Below are 21694 nucleotides of genomic sequence, written 5' to 3' on the forward strand. Positions count from 1 at the left end.
TAGCAAAGGGTCATCTCTTGTGACTAGGGGCATGGACCACGAAGCTGCATCTCCGCTAAGATATGAGAGTATGAAGGCCACTCTAGACTGCGCGTCGGGGAAGATCGAAGGGCGGCACATGAAATGCAATGAGCACTGTGATAAAAATATCTGCGCTTTCTGAGGGTCCCCATTAAATCTCTCTGGAGCTGCTAATGGAATGACCGGGGAAAGAGAATGTATAACCTGAGTGGTGGACCTATTAGCTGTCTCTAAGACTGGGTTCATGGCTTCTCTCTCTAAACTACTTGGTTGGCGTAGTCTTAGCGCCAAATCAGCCGTTTCTTTCCTAGCACTGATCACTTCTTGCCTCAAACTTCGATTCTCCTCCCTCACCGCTCCCAATTCTTTCTGTATGGCATCTAAAATTGTACCTAAGGATTGGACATCAATTCCTTCTGCCATCTCTGTTCAGGTGCAAAGGCTACTTGGGCACTTCACTCTGTCAGGACTATACAACTTATCTTGCTCGCCAAGGTCTTGCACGGGAACAGAGATGCTAGAACCCAAATCCCTCTGAGCAATGTTGGCGGGTCAAGTCACTGAACCCTTCCTTCATTACCCTCAGGGAAGGGGGTGTGGATAAAATAACAAACAGAGAAGAGAATGGTCCTGCGCTGATTCCCCTCTGGATTCTGCCTTCAGGTAGTTGGGTAGATTGAGGAACCTGAAAATCAATAACAAACATTACATTGCTACCACAGGTCTACCATTTATCTACTACTGAATGAGCGCCTATCTCTGCTCACCCACCCTTGTGGCGCTGGACCTTGCCTCTCTTCTTATGGAATGATTGACCTCTGCTCAGCTATCAGTTGTCACTAATATCACAATGGACAGTAAACATAGGTTAATTATTTCTAGTAACTATGCTTGGTTTACCTTATTCTATTTTGAATAGGGAAGGGGCACTTACTTCACACTATCTGAGTCTTTTGCTAACATGGGATTCTGTTTTTAAAATGGTCTTTCTTTTTCTCATAGGTTCTCTGAGCCCTTCAGTACCTTGCTGTCATGGTAAGTTTTTACAGCTTTTTATCTTGCTTTCTTATTCTTGTAGAACGTTCTTATTTAATAGTTCATAAATCAAAAAACAACAGTTGAGAATTAAATTGTCTGAGTAAATATATATATATATATTTGTCTAGCACAGTGTGTTGATTATTGTGCACTTATCTTGCTTCATCTGTTATCAGCGCTGGCGCTTCTGACTGGGTTTTCGTTTCCTCCCGGTATGTATTTTTTGACGACTTGAACACGAAGTCGCCTTTCAGCTCCTTAGCGGCAATTAGTGATTTTCTCTTCTGTCGGCCGCGACAGGCGGCCGCTCCTCAGCTGCTTAGCGGCTGTTCACGGAATTCCTCACACTTCAAAAACGGGCTCTCGCAAGTTCATTCAGACTCGCGCTTGGCTTGCCGTGCCGAGTCTGAACGCAAGATATTCACTCTGACTCACTACAGTAATTATTCACGAAGTCTGGAAACACTAGATTAGAATCTTCGTCGCTTCAAGAAAAAACAAACCTCCTCAACTCAAGTCTTTAGTGAAGTGCGCGTTCTTCATGACGCTCGCGCTTCACATTAGGATCCTCAGCAGCTGGGGTCTGGAAGACTAGAACGTCTGCTGTCTTCCATGCTGGCAGTAACGGTGGCCATTTTATGTCTCCAGGAACGCACCTTGTCCACCCACGTGTCTGCAGTCCCTCTGGATTTGTATAACAGCGCAGTTGGATGGGTGATGACAGGACTCACAGATTGAGTCCTGACAGTTTGCGTTAAAATAATCCACAGTTGTGTCACGTTTTAGCCAACAGTACCTTTAGATGCGACAAAAGTTCCAAGTGAAAGCTGTAGTGTTGAAAAGCAAGCAATGCATCACTCCTGAGACCCTGGGGAGGCGATACGACAACCCCGTTGGATGCAGCGGGTGTTTTGCGGTGACTCCGGTCTGTATGGGGAGGGATACAATACATTGCATGAATTCCGGTGCACAGGTTTCGGTGGGAGCAGCCCGCAAAAGGTACAATGTGACGATCTTCGGGCGGCGAGGATCTCCGGTGCGACGACAATGCGCGGCTCAGTGGCGCTTTTCTCCTCTCGCAGCCCCTCAATGCGATGGCTCTGCTACGTCTCTCGCAGCGACGTGAGGCGGTCCCCAAGCAAGCGGTGCGACGATCTCACCCAGTGACGACAGGCTCTGCGACAACACTCGCATCGATGATACTCTTCCCGCACCGGACTGATGCGTTCTGCAAGCGAAGGATGCGACGACTCTGGCAGCGGCAACAGGCGCTGCGACGATCTCGGCCTTCGCAGCGGCTGGAATTTCCTCGCACTGACGTGGATGCGCTCCGCAGGCGAGCGATATATGAAACTTTGCAAAAAGATCTTAAAATATTGGTTTCCAGCTTCCCAACACAGGTACAACTTCCAGAGGCACCACAACTAGCCCAAGCACTCTGGGAAGGACAGAATTCTCTCAGTAGAGTTCAGGGAAGCTGAGGGTGAAGTCCTTTTGTTTCTGGGACTTCTTAACAGGGAGCCAGCTCTTCTTCAGGCCCTTGGAGATTCCTTCAAGCAAGGGGACACAGCACAAAGCAAAGTCCTTCGCCTCTACTTGGCAGCAAAGCAACTGCAGGTCAGTCCACGGCATACTGCAGGACAGTCTTCCTTCTTCAGTCTTCCAGCTTTCTCCTTGGCAGAGGTTCCTTCTTGATTCCAGGATGATCTATTTTTCTGTAGTCTGGGGTCCTATACTTACACCCCTAAACGTTTTCGTTCCCCTTGTGCAGGAAGGCTCTGAGCCCGCTCTGAACCAGTTCTGGGTGTTCCTTGAGCAATTTGTTTTCCTGGCTTCTCCTTTATTCATTTATTTTTTATTTCAGAAGTTTTATATAGCGCTAGCCAGACCGAGTCAGGCCCAGGTGCTATCCCCTCCCACCACTCAAGATGCAGATGCAGTCATTCAGCCTAGGGCTGACTCATCCAGCCACCTGGGGGCGCCCCAGCCCCTGTCACTCTCAAACCAGACAGTCAATTCACAAACAGGCCAAGGCACACAGATAGGTCAGACAAGAGAACAGCCACATTCTAAAAGTGCTGTTCTCAAACACAGGATTTAAAAACAACCTTTCCTAAAAGATGTGTTATTAAAATCTGAGTACAGGGATTCCAGACTTTTATGTCCTATCTTGCTCCTATGGGAAGATATGCTGGTAGCCACTGTAGCCAGCATTCCCCATGATAGCCTATGGGCAAGATAGCCTTACAATACTGAAAAACGAAAATGGCTGTAATTCACTACCAGAGCATGTCACCTGCATAAGTACATGCTCTACCTTTCACATACACTGCAACCTGCCCAGGGGGTACCTTGGGCCTTTCATAGGGGTGACCAATGTGTACAGAAAGGGAAGAGTTAGGCCTGGTCAGTGGGGACACTGACCAGGTTGACATGGCAGTTCACAGACTGCACACAGGCACAGCGCTGCAGGCCCACTAGTAGCATTTGAATCACCAGCCCTGGCACACCCAGTGCACTTTACTAGGGACTTCTTGGTGATACAAATATGCCAATCATGGATAACCAATTACAGTAATGAGAGAGCACAAGTCTGAAAAATGTATAAGTGCACCATATTTACAAGCACGTAGTTAGTTTAAACATGCTTTTGCACACGAGTGTTTTATATTTAGAAGTGAAATACACAGAGTGTCTTATATTCAGTAGTGAAATGTATAAAATGTTTAAGTAGAGTAACAATAATCATAACTGTGTGAGATTAATGTAGAAATGTTGGAATGAAAACGAAAACCTCATGTTCTCATGTTAAAGGAATCATGTTAGAGTTGAATAGAACTCTAAAAATCCAGTATATTGTGCAGGCCTTAGGGCAATTCACAGCAAATCTAAACGTGCTGCTAAAATAATGTGAGATGGGGTTAACCTGGTTCTTCCACAAATGTATTATCGAATTAAGTTTGAAATATATGTTTTATAGATGTGTTGTTTTAGAAACGTATGCTAGTTAAGAATGTTGTTTAAATCAAGTTAATGTTTAAGAGTGCAGGGACCTGCTTCATGTAAATCAAGTAGGCCTGAACTGATAATGTCATATCGTTTGAACTGCCATGTGCTCGTTAGGGAAGAAGTCGAGAGGTGTCCAGCACCGAGCTTTGAGTGTGTTTTACGACCTAAAGATATGGTGGAGTCTGGAATTTGAGGCCCACTGCAGGACGAACTGTATGCAGGTGCGAGGGTCTTAATCAGCTCGAATGAAAGGGGCTTTGTTCAGTGGCGCTTGGCGCAGGCCTGTAGGAGTTTCCAGGAATTTCAGGGGGTATCAGCGCACTGGAGAAGAAGCCTGGGAACCAAGGTCAACTATAACGAGGGTCTTGAAGAGTACCATCATGGAGTTTACCGCGCAAAGATGTACCACGTGAGGGGCGTCCCAAGGGGCGTTTCTATTGGAAATGTGATTTGGTATTAGGGAAAGCGACCCGGGAGGAGAGTAGAGCAGATGATTTTTGGGAGCCTAAGGAAGCGGATGGGTAGGCAGATAGGCTGATCAGGAGAGACCCATTATCAGAGAAGAGACAAAGAGAAGTGCGTGATCTTCTTAGGAAGTCACCACGGCTGACACCTAGAGGGGTAAAGATCTTGTTAAGTAGGGATGTCACTTAGTATAGTGTAGGGACAGACTAACCTTAATTTTTCTTTTCTGTAATGACTTTGAGGTTGCAACTTGTATCCATTTTGGCAACGCTTATGTTGTTGGAGGTTGTACTCATTATTCTGTTTTTCAGACTCAGACTATTCAAAAAGTTCATGTTCATAGTGACACCAATTTATCTTCTGAATCTCATTTTGAGAAGTTTGTATCTTCAGTTATCTTTGACTTTATATTAAATCTTTGAAACTTAAAATTTGGTCAGTGGTCATTTAGAGTGGTGTAAGTTCTTAAATTGATTGACCTATTGTTAGATTACCTTTTACTCAATGACAGGTACCAACGATTCAGTCGACATAGTTTGGGATTTGGTAAGGTAACTAGTAACCAGTAATCCCGCGTTAACAGTTGGTAGCAGAGTGAGGATGGTTATCTTCTTGAGGAAGGTAATCTAGAGAGGTTAGTTTACCCCAAGGCCCCGAGACGTCGAAAGACGAGCAGCGGAAGAATCGTGTGCCGAAAGGTGCAGACGGTGCGAGAAAAGCAGCAGTATCGGAGGAGAGTGAGTATAAAAAGGGTCATGCGTGCACAGATTGCGGTGTTTTGTGTTGTATTTGTATTGTAATGTCTTGCGGAGTTGAATGCCTGTAGTGTGAATGAGAGAAGGTTGTGAGCGCGCGCAACCTGGTAAGCTGGTTACCTGGTAAACGGGTGAACTGGTGAAATCTTAAGTTCAGGCCAGAGCTTAAGTGGTTTTGGGTGTATCGAACATCCAGGGTAGTTGTCGACCATAGTACGGAGGTCACGAGGTACCATTGACCGCCGTGGATCCAAGATAGGGGGAGAGTAAGAGTGAGTGTATGAGTAACGGACGCTGGTCGAAAGTTACTGCGTGTGAGTAACCTATCGGAGAAGGCGATTGTCTGGAAGTAAACGGAAAGACATTTCGCCAAGTTAAGGTGACAACTACAGAGAAAGACTGTGGGCGTACAGTCAAGAAAGGTGATCGCTTGGACGGAAGTAATCATTTTTCAGAGTATGAATGGGACGCGTGCATGACCGAGGAGACGAGCTGAGAAAGGAGGGGAACTGCTGCGAAGGGGGACGGGTGACGTCGGCTAGAGCCGCGCTGTGATTGAGCGGTTGGTGTGACGTTAGCTAGAGCCGCGCTCTGGTTGGGCGGCTAGAGTGACGTCAGAGGAAAGTCGCGTACGGATAGGCCAGTTAGTGTGAACGGGGCTGAGATTGGTGGAATATCATCAGGAAGTAAACAAACGCGGAGAAAGAGCGAAATCATGAAGTGTTTAAGTGTTTGAAAGGGATTTTTAAACGTAAACGAAGTGAACATTATTACGGGGAAGAGGCTCCGCCGGAGGGTACACCAGCTCATTATATGGCAACGAATGTGGGGCTGCATACCATATTATGGATTGGGGCTTGGAATAAGCTTACGGAAGGGAATGAGGAAATGCAGTTCCCGAGGTACGGGGCGTTTAAGTTAGAGGTGTTACATCGGCTAAAAGCAACCATGTCCTCATTGAAACCCTCGCCCAGACCAACACAGTTTGAGGCCCTTAATGCATGGATTAGGGCTGCACACGACAGAAATTTGAACAGGCGTCAACAAAGACTGACGCGATCGGTAAGAGCAGTGCGAGATTCTAAATGGGATGAGGAAGCAAAGCGGTGGAGGGTACAGGTTATTGAGGTGGAAAAAATGTATCCGATGAGGGAGGTGGCAGGAGGAGGAGGAAACCTCATGGAAGAAGACGAAGAAAGCGAGTCGGAGGACAATCTGATAAACAGATTGTTAATGGATAGACCACCTCCGAGAGTGGGGGTGATAGAAGATAGAGGGCTCGCAAGGGAAGATGGGAATGCCATAGAGGGGTATACACCACTCCCTATATCGGAATGGACACCTACCAAAGGTGGGGAGACACCTCAACCTAGCACAGTACAGAGTGTAGTGGGAAGGTTTGTGGTGCAGAAAACGCCAGCCACCGAAAGGGTTGAGTCCTTTGGATTGCCAGACGCTCTTCAAGTGCCTGTTACCATAGGACCTATAGTATCGATCTATAACCCAGAGAGAGATAGAGAGGAAGAACAGAGGCAATTGGATAGAGAAAGGATCGAGATGGAAAGGAGGAATAACGTGACAAATGCATGGAAGCAATTGCCAGGTTCGGTAACGTGGAACACTCCATTAGATACATCTGTAGGTTCCAACACAGGACAGGGAGGTCAGAGAGGACCGATGGACCTAAGGGGACCGTGGCCAAGGCCCTATTCATAATTAAGAGCTGATTTGAGGGAGTGGGACGGGTCCGCAATATCCCCGAGCAACAGGACAAGAACAGAACCAGAGTGGGAAACCAGAGGTAACGGGACTGTATCTCATTGTGGGGCCAGCGAAAGTAGTCAGGGGCGGGAAGGCCAAAGTCAAGAGAATAGAGGGGATACACGTCCTGCAGATCAGAGAGAACAGCAGGAACAAAATACTAGGAATGTAGAGTGTGAGGAAATGTCTCGTCTCTGGGGGAAAGGAGGAGATGAAATGGTACGAGCTTTTCAGAATAGGTTTAGGTGCCTTCATCATACACTCGGGGAAGACGTTCAACATTGGAGGAAGGAGAACAGTGACAGGTCCCGCCACGCCTCGAATAATCAGGAATCACAGGGAAGTAGTGAAGAAAGAGGGAGTAATGGAATATCTTACCCTGCATCCCGTGAAACTAGCCAGGATGGGGAGAGAGGGGCTATGAGGCGTGAAGGAGTGTTTCACCACCCACCTCGAGAAGATGGAAAGGCATGGGACCTAGAGAGATGGGAACAGGGGAGGACTCCCTATAACTCACCTATACCTAAACGTAGATCTCGGAGCTGGGATGGGAGAGATGTGGATGGAGGAGCTAAATTGAGTGTCTTGAAAGCTGAAATTAAGGCAAAGAGGCTCGATGTTACTAGTTTAAAATCAGATGTTGATGAGATAATAGATGGAACATTGCCTTAGGAAAGGATAGAATTGTATGAACAGGATGAGTTATTGTTCATGGCAAAGGATATTACTAGGAAAGCTAGAGCGTTTCATGAGAAACTGACTGATTTGGCAGACAGGTATGCCGTGGATTTATCTAGGACAAGGGCATTACAGAGTAACCACAGATTACAGTACGCAGACCAGGATCTAGATGAGAAGAGAACTACTGGATTAAAAACACACATAAGAGAGCTGGTATCAGGGATAAGAGTGTGGAGAGAATTGGACAAATGGGAAGAAAGGTGGTCGAAAAAGGGCACAGTTAGACGAAGTGCAAATGTGATGACCCCCGAGGGAAGGGTAATGCATATGGAGGCATTCCCTTTGCGAGAAATATCAAACGGAAATTATGTACATGTGCCCTGGAGTAGAGGAGACTTAGCTGCATTTACCAACTCATTTCCGAAGTTAAGGGACAATCCAGTAGAGTGGTATAGGCAGGTAGAAAGGTTTGTCAAGATCTCGAAAGTATTGTGGATCGATTTGAACACGTTGTTTGACATCGTGGTCCCATCTGATTTGTGGACCCCGTGCAAAACTAGTGTTGAATGGCCAAATACTGAACCAGTGAGGGATGCTCGGACTAATGGACCGTCCGAGATTGTCATGCGAAAATATGAAAGGGTAATAGCATGGCTGAAAGATAAGGTACCACCACAGGATATAGATTGGGTGAAAATAGACCAAACAAGGCAGGAACCCAAGGAGACAGTTCACGAGTTTTATGAAAGATTATTAAAAACATTCAAGCAATACAGTGGACTAGATGTAATGGATCCCAAAGACATAGGGCAGTTTGTGTCAAAGTTTGTCTTGGGGTTGAGACCTGATATTTGTTTGATGATACAGCAACATTTAATCTGTTGGCAGAACAAACCACTAGATGAGATTTTACGTTATGCGAGATACTGTAGTGACGAGATAGATTCTAAAGCCAAGAATCTAAAGGAGAAATTGATGGTGGTGCAAATGCAGTCCGCTGGGAAGGGTGGGCCAGCAGAAGCAGGGGATGGGACGAAAACCAAATGGTCAGAACAAAGATAATGAAGAAGGGCAGAGACCTAGGATAGACTTTGCCACTTTAAAGAAAACGACGAAGTGCCATCAGTGTCACCAGGTGGGGCATTGGCGACGCGAGTGTCCCTTTAACCCTGAAAATGGAGAGCTAGAAGTAGAAGAGCAGGTCCAAGAAGTCCCGACTCAAAAGGTGACAGTTCCAGGTAGCAAGGTGGTCAAAGGGGGGACTTCGGCTCCACGGGCCCAGTTCCCACAGCCACCGAAGGTAGCGACAGGGGGAAAGGTCTTTAAACAAACGCCTCTATTCATCGAGGAAGAAAAGTGTTATTACATTGATCCATTGACAGGACAACGTGTGAGCAGTGAAGAGGACTGTACCCTCGGGGCAGTCCTAGAGGTGGATCAAAGAGGGCCATTTGTTGAGGCAGAGGTGGCAGGGTGTCCCACTACGTTCTTGGTGGATACTGGGGCTACCCGATCAACTCTGAGATCGGCGGTGGTTCCAGACTTGCCGATGTCAGGGGAAACAATTCAGGTGGTAGGAGTCGCGAACAAAAGGCTGACTAGTCCCTTGACAGAACCAGTGTCTGTGAAGATAGGAAACCATATGAACGAACATCAGTTTGTGGTTTGTGACTCGAGTCCGGTATGTCTGTTAGGAAGGGATTTGTTGTACAAATTGAACTGCACCATATACTGCACCCCGCAAGGAGTGGAGGTACAGACTACCGACGATGATGCTACCTTTAAGGTGGCCAATTCAAAATCCTGTGTAGAACTATATCCTACTCTGACAGTTGAAGATCTTCCCCAAGACTTACGAGATGCAGTGGCGTCAGAGGTATGGGATTTCACAGGAGAAGAAATAGGATTGATTAAAGGGGTAGAGCCGGTAAAAATACTGGTAAAACCAAATGCCGAGTTTCCAAGAACGCCTCAATACAAATTGTCCCAGGAAACGATTGCGGGGATAAAACCTGTGATCGAGTCAATGATACAACAGGGAATACTGAAAGAAATCGTGGGTAGTCCTTGTAACTCCCCGATTATGGGTTTGCAGAAACCTAGCGGAAAATTCAGGATAGTGCAGAATTTACGAAAGATTAACAACATAGTTGTTTCATGTTGTCCCGTGGTACCGAATCCTTCAGTAATACTATTTCAAATACCATGTCAGGCAGAATGGTTCACAGTGATAGATCTTTGCCAGGCTTTCTTTTCCATCCCATTGGATGAAGAGAGCAGGTATCTTTTTGCATTTAAAATGGAAGATCGCGTTTTAACATGGTGTCGAATCCCACAAGGATTCACAGACAGCCCATCCATCTTCAATCAGTTGTTGAAAAAGAATCTCGAAAATCTAGTACTGCCCCAGAACTCGGTTCTGGTCCAATACATAGATGACCTACTTGTTGCGTCAGAGACAGAGGAAGCCTGTAAAGCAGATTCAATTGCCTTACTGAACCATTTAGCCGAAAATGGACATAAGGTATCTCCGAGCAAGTTGCAGTACTGCCTGACGGAAGTACAGTATTTAGGGCACCGGTTAGAGAAAGGAAAACGTAAGGTGTTACCAGAGAGGATTGAGGCGATAATGAAGATGAATGCGCCTACAACACAGAGAGAAGTTAGAATGTTCCTAGGAATGGTGGGTTACTGCCGACAGTGGATAGTTAACTTTTCACTGAAAGCAAAGCCCTTACAGAAACTGACGCACAAGGAGGTGAGTGATCCGGTACCATGGGACGAAGAATGCTTGGTGGCGTTCTTGCAGCTGAGAGACGATTTGTGTCGTGCTCCGGCTCTGGGAATGCCCGATTACGAGAAGTCATTTTCACTCTATTGCTGTGAGAGAGAGGGATGTGCTTTGTCAGTCTTGGCACAGACCCACGGAAATGCCCGTAGACCAGTTGCATATTTTTCGGCTACATTAGATCCAGTAGCCGCAGCGTTGCCCGGATGTCTCAAATCCGTTGCTGCAACGGGTGTCAGCATTGAAAGGAGCGAGAGTATTGTGATGGGACATCCAGTGGTGGTGTATGTACCACATTCAGTTGAATTGCTAATGACCAGGACGAAGACGCAGCATCTGACCAATAGTAGGCTCACGCGCTACGAGCAAGTTATTCTTGCCGCGGAGAACGTGACCCTCAGGAGATGCTCTGTCTTGAATCCTGCTACTTTAATGCCATTACCTACTGTAATAGAAGGCGAAGGATGTGAAGACCACGATTGCCTTGATGTGACTGAACTATGCACGAAACCCAGACCAGATATTGTGGATGAGCCGTTGTCTGACCCCGATGAAATTTATTTTGTTGATGGCTCATGTTTAAGAGACGATACTGGTCGGTTGAGAGCAGCTTATGCTGTTTGTACCATTACTGGAGTTGTGGAAGCCGCTTGCCTGGAAGGAGTACATTCCGCACAGGTAGCAGAAATCATTGCCCTAACTCGTGCCTGCATAGCAGGAAACGGAAAGAGAGTCACCATATACACTGACAGCCAATATGGTTTCGGTGTGGTTCATGATTTCGGGCAGTTGTGGTCTCAGAGGGGTTACATGACCTCCTCTGGTTCGCCCATTCGAAACGGAGAATTTGTGAGGTTGTTGTTAGAAGCATTACAAGGTCCAGTTGACATTGCAATAGTAAAGTGTGTAGCACATACTAAAAATACAGATTTTGTGTCACAAGGCAACAGATACGCTGATGAAGTCGCACGTTATTGTGCGGAACAAGATTATTCGTTTTCAAAAGTGGAAATAGATGGTGCTGAAGAAAAGACAGAATTAAGCATGATGTTAGAAACTGTAGACACTTGGGAGGATTTAAGAATGATGCAGGAGAACGCACCTGAAACAGAGAAAAAGGCTTGGGAAATAGCAGGTTGCGTGCGAAGTGAAATGGATTTTTGGGTTTCAGCAGATGGGAGGGCTGTGTTACCTGAAGAATTAGCTAATCCCATGGCGAGAGAAATACATGGTCCAGTACATCTAGGAAGGGATGCTATGATGAGAGTGTTTAGGCAAACTTGGTATTGCCCTAAATTTAGAATAGCAGCAGAATCAGTATGTAAGCGATGTGTTACCTGCCAACAACTGAATGTAGGCAAACGAACACCAGTCACACTGAGTCACATTGGGAGGTCGGGGGGGCCTTTCAATAGAATGCAACTAGATTTCATCGAAATGCCAAGAGTAAATCGCCTTCGGTATGTGTTGGTGATTGTATGCGTATTTTCCAGATGGGTTGAAGCGTACCCTACACGTAGGTGCGATACACTCACAGTGGCTAAATTGTTGCTCAGGGAGTTGATACCGCGCTTCGGGGTGCCTGCCTCTCTGGAATCGGACAGAGGAAAACATTTTAACAGCGAAATAGTGAAGATGTTGTGCTCCACACTGAATATCGATCAAAAGCTGCATTGTAGTTATCGATCAGAAGCTTCAGGAATTGTGGAACAAGTGAACGGCACTTTGAAGAATAGATTGGCTAAAGTAGTGGCATCCACATCTTTGAGTTGGCCAGATGCTCTTCCTTTAGTGCTTATGAGCATGCGCAGCACCCCTGACAGGAGGACAGGTCTCTCTCCACACGAGATTCTGATGGGGAGGGCCATGAGACTTCCCACAGTTCCAACTGCTGCCCTATTGAATATTACAGATGATCTGATCTTGGATTATTGTAAAGGACTGTCTGACGCCATCCATTCTGTGTCCCTTCAGGTGCATGCGGCTGAAGTTCCAGCATCGAGGAACCTGTGTCATGACCTGAACCCAGGGGACTGGGTGTTGGTTAAAAAACACGTCCGGAAGAACTGCCTAGATGTTCGCTGGTGTGGGCCCTTTCAGGTAATCCTGATAACGAACACCGCGGTGAAGTGCGGGGGGCTGCCAAATTGGATCCATGCATCCCATACTCGAAGAGTACCTCTAGAAGAAACAGCTCCTATCCCAGACGAAAGCCCGGAAGTGGAAGAAGAGTCGCAAGAAGGGATTGAAGCAGCTGAGGGGGTGTCGGAAGAAGTTGGGAACGCATCGGATTCAGAAGAAGAGCGAAGGCAGGACGGCAGTGAGACAGAAGACGCAACTGAAGGAGAGAGCAGCAGTGAATACGAAACAGACACAGATCAGTACCAAAGTGATCAAGAACCGAGTGTGAGGACGAGATATAGGGTAACAAGGTGTGAGGCTGCCACTTGGCCGGGAAGAGACAGGAGGCTAAGTTTGAGGTCGGCCCAGGAAGAAACACTTGTTCCCATATCCGAAGACTCGGATCAGGAGGAAGATACCCAAGAGGGAATCGAGGAGGGCCCTAGAAGATCAAGGAGGGTGCGAGTGCCTAGTAGAAGATACTCTACTCCTGATTGGACCTACCTCGTTGCAGATGTCGGTGGGGCACAGAACCGGGAGGGTCAGGGAAGTGAACCTGATCAGAACTGACCCAATCATCACTGTACAAATTCTGTTCCTGCTACCGGGGGCGGAGACTGAAAGGTTGCTGACACTCAACATCGTCTATCCCCCTCTCCTAAGCGGAATAAGAAAATTGATTTTAGAAACAGTTGAATTTCCAGTTTGCTGTTCACGATATCCAGTGTTGGAGGGAACGCTCCTTCGGTTAGAAATGCTTGAGCGAGTAGTGGAAGCTCTTGGAATGCTCATTGTGTTGGACTAACACTTTGTTGTAAAAAGACTTTTTGAAAGGACTTTGAAAAATTACTGCAAGATAACCTAGCGCCGAGTGGAAGAAGAAAATTGGTAGGGGTTTCCTTTTAGCGGATGGAGAAGGGCTAGGGTTGTCTGTTTTCTACAGGACTTTAAGATGTTTGGCGGAGTAAATTGTCGGCTTCCAAGTGTTCCAAAGGGGGACAATATGTAAAAGAAAGACTTTGTACAGAGAGAAGAAGAAGCGAATGCTGAAAGAAAGTCAAGAACTACACTGTTTGAGAACATGGAGGCTGGCAACCCGAACCGCAGGGCAAAATGTATAGTTGGCACATTGTTGGGAGTGGTGATTTCCCTGATAGTTTTAGTGGTTACTGTTTCATACATAGTGGGACACGAGAGAGATGCAACTGCAGTCAAGGAGGTCAAGGGAGTGTCAACACCGAGAACCACTATTGTTAATGATAAGGGAAACATCAACGATAAAGACAAAGCGTTGTTAGATGCAGAAATAAAAAGGTTACACACGGATGAGTCACAGGGAAATTACAGGTCAAATGCTTATGCTAAATTGCTTTATGAATACGTTGATGCCATGGAGGTGAAGAATTGCTACGTTTGTATGCAATTACCAGCTTCTGTGGAGGAGGGTATCAGATACCATCATCTTCCATTGACATATGGAATCACATGCAGTTTGTTGTTGAGCATATTTTATGGACGAGAAGGATTTGAGTATTATTTCTCGAATTTCGACTCGACATTGCCAGAGGTCCCGAATTTCAAGCATTTGAACAAGTGGGACTACTACAAAAGCGAAGACAGATTACACAAATGGTTTATTCCATGGAAAACATTAGATACTTCACATGCTCGAAGAAACAATCTGACTTGTCAAGTGTCAGAAATTGAGAAAAAATTTATAGGGCAGGTAGATACTAGATACAGGAGGCAGAAGATTCTGAAGGCCTCAGGACAATGGGAAACAGATTGGACCAAGGAGGAAAGGGCACATCAAAGAAAGGGTAGTATTGGTCCAATTGCTTTAGATAAGGAGAAACGGGGGAAACTGTGCATCCACAGGAGTTACTCCTATTATGAGAATTTTTATGTAGGTCAAGTCAATTGTGAACATGCCTTTCAACTGGAGTATTACTCTAAGGATTTTTTGAAGGGGATGCAAGCAATTCCAAATGTATATTTTGTATGCGGAAGAAATGCCTATGTAAAGCTACCAGATAATTGGTACGGATCATGCTATCTGGCTGTTGTCTTCCCTAAAATATATCATGTTGAGAATTTAGAAACGACAAAGAAAGAAATACCAACTAGGTGGAAGAGAGGGCTGGGTGCAGCAGAAGTAGTTGGAGATGTACTCGGTGCTGCATTCCCTTTCTTAGGACTGATATTGAATGACATTAAGATCAGGAGGTTAGCTACAGTCGTAGATAGGCTATCTGCCAGTACTGCTAGATCATTGATGCTGATAGAAGGTGAGATGCAATCGATTAGGGCAATGGTTCTTCAGAACCGACTTGCTTTAGACGTTCTGTTAGCTAAAGAGGGAGGAGTCTGTAAGGCTTTGAAGGTCCAGGAGTGCTGCACTTACATTCCAGACAATTCAAAACCTCTAGAGAAGTATATACGAAACATCACTGCCATACACTACGAAATTGAGGATCTGACAAAGATAAATGTGTGGGAAAAAGTAGGTCATGGAATGGGTAAAGTTGGAAGTTGGTTTGCCAACTTAGGAAAAGGTATCGTTTGGTACATACTGAAACCCATCATCATAATTGTGATTTGTGTAATCACTTTGTGGGGATTGGTGCGTTTGTATCAGTGGTATAGAGCAAATAGGTTACAGAGTACTATGAGGAAACAGGAGGAAAAGTTGACAGCGATGCAGGACACCCAATACAGGAGTCTAAAGGCATTAGAGACAATGAAAAGAGGTGGCACTGCCACGACTTCACTTTCAAGGGTTCTACATTTTGTGATGGTGTCTTGATGGTGATGACCCCTGAAGGTCATCAAAGGGGGGATTGAGAGAGCACAAGTCTGAAAAATGTATAAGTGCACCATATTTACAAGCACGTAGTTAGTTTAAACATGCTTTTGCACACAAGTGTTTTATATTTAGAAGTGAAATACACAGAGTGTCTTATATTCAGTAGTGAAATGTATAAAATGTTTAAGTAGAGTAACAATAATCATAACTGTGTGAGATTAATGTAGAAATGTTGGAATGAAAACGAAAACCTCATGTTCTCATGTTAAAGGAATCATGTTAGAGTTGAATAGAACTCTAAAAATCCAGTATATTGTGTAGGCCTTAGGGCAATTCACAGCAAATCTAAACGTGCTGCTAAAATAATGTGAGATGGGGTTAACCTGGTTCTTCCACAAATGTATTATCGAATTAAGTTTGAAATATATGTTTTATAGATGTGTTGTTTTAGAAACGTATGCTAGTTAAGAATGTTGTTTAAATCAAGTTAATGTTTAAGAGTGCAGGGACCTGCTTCATGTAAATCAAGTAGGCCTGAACTGATAATGTCATATCGTTTGAACTGCCATGTGCTCGTTAGGGAAGAAGTCGAGAGGTGTCCAGCACCGAGCTTTGAGTGTGTTTTACGACCTAAAGATATGGTGGAGTCTGGAATTTGAGGCCCACTGCAGGACGAACTGTATGCAGGTGCGAGGGTCTTAATCAGCTCGAATGAAAGGGGCTTTGTTCAGTGGCGCTTGGCGCAGGCCTGTAGGAGTTTCCAGGAATTTCAGGGGGTATCAGCGCACTGGAGAAGAAGCCTGGGAACCAAGGTCAACTATAACGAGGGTCTTGAAGAGTACCATCATGGAGTTTACCGCGCAAAGATGTACCACGTGAGGGGCGTCCCAAGGGGCGTTTCTATTGGAAATGTGATTTGGTATTAGGGAAAGCGACCCGGGAGGAGAGTAGAGCAGATGATTTTTGGGAGCCTAAGGAAGCGGATGGGTAGGCAGATAGGCTGATCAGGAGAGACCCATTATCAGAGAAGAGACAAAGAGAAGTGCGTGATCTTCTTAGGAAGTCACCACGGCTGACACCTAGAGGGGTAAAGATCTTGTTAAGTAGGGATGTCACTTAGTATAGTGTAGGGACAGACTAACCTTAATTTTTCTTTTCTGTAATGACTTTGAGGTTGCAACTTGTATCCATTTTGGCAACGCTTATGTTGTTGGAGGTTGTACTCATTATTCTGTTTTTCAGACTCAGACTATTCAAAAAGTTCATGTTCATAGTGACACCAATTTATCTTCTGAATCTCATTTTGAGAAGTTTGTATCTTCAGTTATCTTTGACTTTATATTAAATCTTTGAAACTTAAAATTTGGTCAGTGGTCATTTAGAGTGGTGTAAGTTCTTAAATTGATTGACCTATTGTTAGATTACCTTTTACTCAATGACAGGTACCAACGATTCAGTCGACATAGTTTGGGATTTGGTAAGGTAACTAGTAACCAGTAATCCCGCGTTAACAGTAACAATTTATACAGACAGCATATGCACTGTAGTACTGATCAACAGTGGTAAAGTGCCTAGTGGCATATTGCCAACAACCACAGGTCAGGAACAATAAGGGAGGAAGAAGCAAAACATTTGGGGATAACCCTGCAAAAAGGGCAATTTCCAACAATAGTTGCTATTGATAAATTAAAATATAATGAATAACACTATAAGGATGACCCAACTAGATGAACATAGCATGTGCCAAGTCTTCATTAAGCTGCTACAATGTCACTTGGTATGTATTGGCATCTTCAGAGCCCCAATAACCAGAGGTATCAAATGGATTATCCTTTTCTTGTCACATCCCATAGTTCAGGCTACCTTAGACCATTGATGGCCTCATTGGCCCAGTTTATATTCTTTCAAATATTTCCTATTTGTTGCTGAGGGATGAGGGAAGGGCCATGGTGTGAAAGTGCAGAGAGTAAATGGGGTTCCTGAGAAGATCATTTGCATCTGTTCTTTATCATCCCTGGAGTGGGAGCAGCAGGGGCAGAGTAAGGGTCACTAAATGGCAACACCTTTTACTTCTAATTACCCTTGTTTAAGTCCATGTCCCCTGGTGATATGACTTGGAGACAGATAAAACAAGTGTTGGAAATGGAAGTGATGCGGATAAAGAGATAGACTCAAGGGAAACTTAGAAGATTGAAGGGAAGGCGGTCAGAGAAAGAAGGAATGAAAGGGTGAGATGGCATTTAAATATCTGCCACAGCATTTCCATACACAAAGTGGTATTTTTGAAGAGGGAACTAGTACAGTGCTGAAAAAACAAGGTCATTAGGAAAATATCTGTGCGTCAGGACCAGCATACAAGCAGAAGATGTAAATATTAGGCTTGAGTGCGGACTTTCCTGAGAAGAACAACAGAGATAAGGGCTCTAGTCATCAACTAAAATAACCAAGATGTCTCCACTTCATCTTTTATTCGTTGTCATTCTTTCAATTAATCTGCTAATGGGCATCACCTCTAACACCTTCATAGTAGCTGCGATCACTATCCAGTGGGCTGGAAGCAGACACCGGCCACCAACAAGTGATCGCCTTCTGCTCCTCCTTGGGCTGACGAATGCTTTTATGCAAGGCTCCGTATCTTCTGAGCACCTTTTCCGTTTGCTCCAGACAGAGGTTTACAACAGAGAGAGTGTTTGGAAAACCTTCTTAATCCTCAGTCCATCTTTTTATTTCTCAAGTTTCTGGATCAATGCCTGGATCTGTGTCTTCTATTGCACCAAGATCATCAACTTCTCTCATCCTCTGTGCCTTCGTCTAAAAATGGTTATCTCTGCCATGCTTCCGTGGCTTGCGCTGGTGTCTGTGCTTGCATCCTTAGCCGTCAACATCCTAGGTATCTGGATTTTGGGAGGACTGCTTAGAGATAATTTTACCACGACAAACACTACCTCTAACGGCACAGGCAATATCATTAATCTTTCCTACAAGCTTTTCATGTCAATCGCAGGATGCTTTTTGCCACAGATCGTGATTGCAATTACTGCTTTGCTGATCCTAACCTCACTTTACAGACACATCAGACACATGCAGCAAAACAGCACCGGGCTTAACGGTGGACCCAGCATGGAAGCCCACACCCGGGCAGCAAAAACCATCCTGTCCTTGGTAATCCTTTATGCCTGTTTTACCGTGGCTATAATTTTGGCTTTAAAAGATGATAACTGGTTTACAGAGTCAGCTATTTTCTATAGTTATGTGTTCATAGGTGTTTCCTACCCTTCCCTTAACTCACTAATTCTCATATTTGGTAACCCCAAATTGAAAGAAAAAGCAAAAAACTTTCTTTGCTCGACTCTGGCTTTTTACAAATTTAATGAACATAGACGATGAAATCAAATCTTCATCAGTAAGTATACACTTTGTATACCGGACTATATCTACTTATTTAAGAGCAATTTTGACATGGAGCTTAGTTGAAAACCACATGGAGCAAAGTAATCATCCCAACTTTCTTCCTCAGGAAGTCCAGCTTTTCCCTTGTGGTAGAATTGTTTTTATCCCAAAACCACATTGAATTACAGGGAACATTTATTGTCCATATTTTATAGCTGTTTGTATCTCTAAAACCACATTTAATGCAGTAGAAACGGGGATTCTATTTCTTACCATTTTCCATATACTACTCTAGTTAATATCTGTTAAACAACATTAGATGAACTAGAAGGGCTATTTTGTTGTCATATGCTAAAGATGGTTCGTTTTCAAAATTACAATGAATGAATCAGGAGAGTAGATTCTATTATGTGTCTGAGATTAAGAATAAGATCCAAACTCACCTCTGTATATATTTCCCAAGTCCCTTTACATATATTAATGGAAATGCAAGAATCCATATCCTTTAGTCACCAGCAGTCAGAAATAGACTTTGGCAGATGGGATACTCATCACAAACGTGACAGATATCCTGTGCGTCGTATTTCAAGTCCATTATACTTAGTGGCCTTTGTGGTACGGCCAACAAGGAATTTGGTGCATTTGTGACAGAGAGTCCCATCCGCCAAACTCTAAATTAGGCCCCAAGTTCCTATTTGTTTAGAACACATTCAGCCTCAGACTTATCATAAACTATAGTATACCATATTGATGTAGATATGAAAATAGATGTAATAAATCATATCAGAAACGAGGTTTCAATGAGTTGCGTAGTTAGATTAGGAAGATATAGGATGATAGTTCTTCAGATGTATTGTTTTTTGTTTTTTTCCATGTATTTATTGTGGCGTGGTGTATTATGTTAAAATCTGCTTTCTTTACTTTTGACTGCTTATAAATATAGTATTTAACACATCGGATATTAAGATTAGGAAGATGGATCTCCAGATTCTCCTGTTTTTTTAAAGAATTTGTGATAACATTTTTGTGATGTGCTGTATTGTGTTATGTTATGCTCCCGGTTTTATGGTATTTATTTTTTGACATTTTTGTCTGTATTTATCCATATTTATTTTTTGCCCATTTTATCTGTATTTAGCCATATTTATTTTAGATTTTGTGAAAAAATTAAGCTGAAATGCATACATTTCTACATTTATTTAACCAGTTAATGTACACTTGTGCCTGAATAGCTGCCACGTTTCAATGATTTAAACACATTCAGGTGATAAAATATGCACTTATAAGAAAGCATGCCATTTTTTTAACTTAAACTGCTGCTTAAGGCTTTTTTACTTAAATTCCTTTTTTAACCCTATTCTCTGCTTGGTCATGGTTGACAGCATTTAGAATCATTCAAAAAGAACCAATTTCCGTTTTTATCCACATTTAAAAATAAATACAGACAGTAACGTAAATGGTTTTCTGTCTGTATTTATCTGTAAAAATCAGTAGAAACGGAAAACAGGGAGCTTTAGTTATAATCTATTTTCTTTACATTTGGCTACTCTTAAATATAGAGATTATAAGCAAAAACAATTTGACCTGATAAAACTCTAAGAGCCTGATCTGTGAGGGTCGTTATATTTGCACCCTAGAGTGAAACCCTGTCAGAATTACCAGTTTGTTGGTATGTAATGCATCCCATAATTATCGGATGTGTTAAATACCTCAACATTCGTAGTAAAATATTTGCAGGTCAAACAGGCGACAAGCAAACGTTATTTACCGTATCATCCTTATTTTAGTGCATTAAACACCAAAATCTGCCTGTTATCCTTAAAAACTCTATAGATGCTATTCCTTGCACCCTATAAATAATGTACCCCATGTTGTCATTATTTTTCAGTGTGATAAATAGTATCTATACTCGTAATCATGGTGTTAATATTGTATTTTTTAAAGTCAACATAGAAATTCCTCTAAGTCAAGTTGGATATATTTTAAATGCAGCTGATCCCTTTGGTGCATGTAACTTCTATTATTTGTGTAAAGATGCTGCTTTTATGTCATTATTGGCCTGTTTATTGCAAGCAATCTAACAATATATATATTTTAATTATCTAGAAAAGGCACTCTCATATTGTCTTTATGGCAGATTTGTTTATATCTCATCTCAAAACTATCATTAAATGTACTAGATCCAGGAAGTCTTTTGTTCTCCATTTACTTGAGTGGTGTGTTAACAAACGCTGAGCCCGTGGAGGTCTTGGGTGCTAAGATTGCTTCCAGTGGAGTAACTAGGGGGAGTCAGAAGGGCGACACTCTTTTTGAAGGAGGTGAAGGTGAACAAGTCATGTGTGTCCACTACCACCCCACCCCCTTCAGAACAAGTCGTCCATCGGCCGCCACTTTGCTCTTACCGGCACCGGGCAAACTTAGGGTCCGCCCCAGGTGGCAGTAGGTCAAGGTAGGCCACTGTTTGCTCCGTGGATTCATCGCTTGATAGAAGACCATGAGTGACTGGCTTGAGTTCCAGGAAGGCACATGTAGAGTTTATTTTTCAAGAGTCAATAAATGGTGCACTTGAAGTGGGCACAATTGTTTGTTTTCAACATCAGGCGAGTATTTGGTATTTGGCGTGCTGTATACTGATGGACATGATGAAGATGGCAAGAAATCACTGAAAAAAAGGACAGTCAAATATTCCACCTGGGACTTCTGTTTGCAGAGGACCTTCACAATGGGGAACCTTCAGTGATTGACAAGGGACATTGTCCATCCAGATCTGCTACTCTTTGGGGTCTCTACTCAGCCGGGCAGAAACAGAGAGGGTTGTTCATGTTTCGAATGTTGATAATTGATTTTGTCTTGTATCAC

The 21694-nt window shown here is 43.8% G+C and overlaps 1 protein-coding gene across 1 annotated transcript; it reads left to right on the plus strand.

The window, feature by feature from the left end:
- Nucleotides 1-17893: 17893 nt before the first annotated feature.
- On the plus strand, nucleotides 17894-18832 carry LOC144769730 (taste receptor type 2 member 40-like). Its single transcript, XM_078653911.1, has one exon. It carries the CDS (start codon nucleotides 17894-17896, stop codon nucleotides 18830-18832), a length of 939 nt encoding a protein of 312 aa, XP_078510037.1.
- Nucleotides 18833-21694: the final 2862 nt, after the last annotated feature.

The sequence above is a fragment of the Lissotriton helveticus genome, chromosome 7 (assembly GCF_964261635.1).
Source record: "Lissotriton helveticus chromosome 7, aLisHel1.1, whole genome shotgun sequence".
NCBI lineage: Eukaryota > Metazoa > Chordata > Amphibia > Caudata > Salamandridae > Lissotriton > Lissotriton helveticus.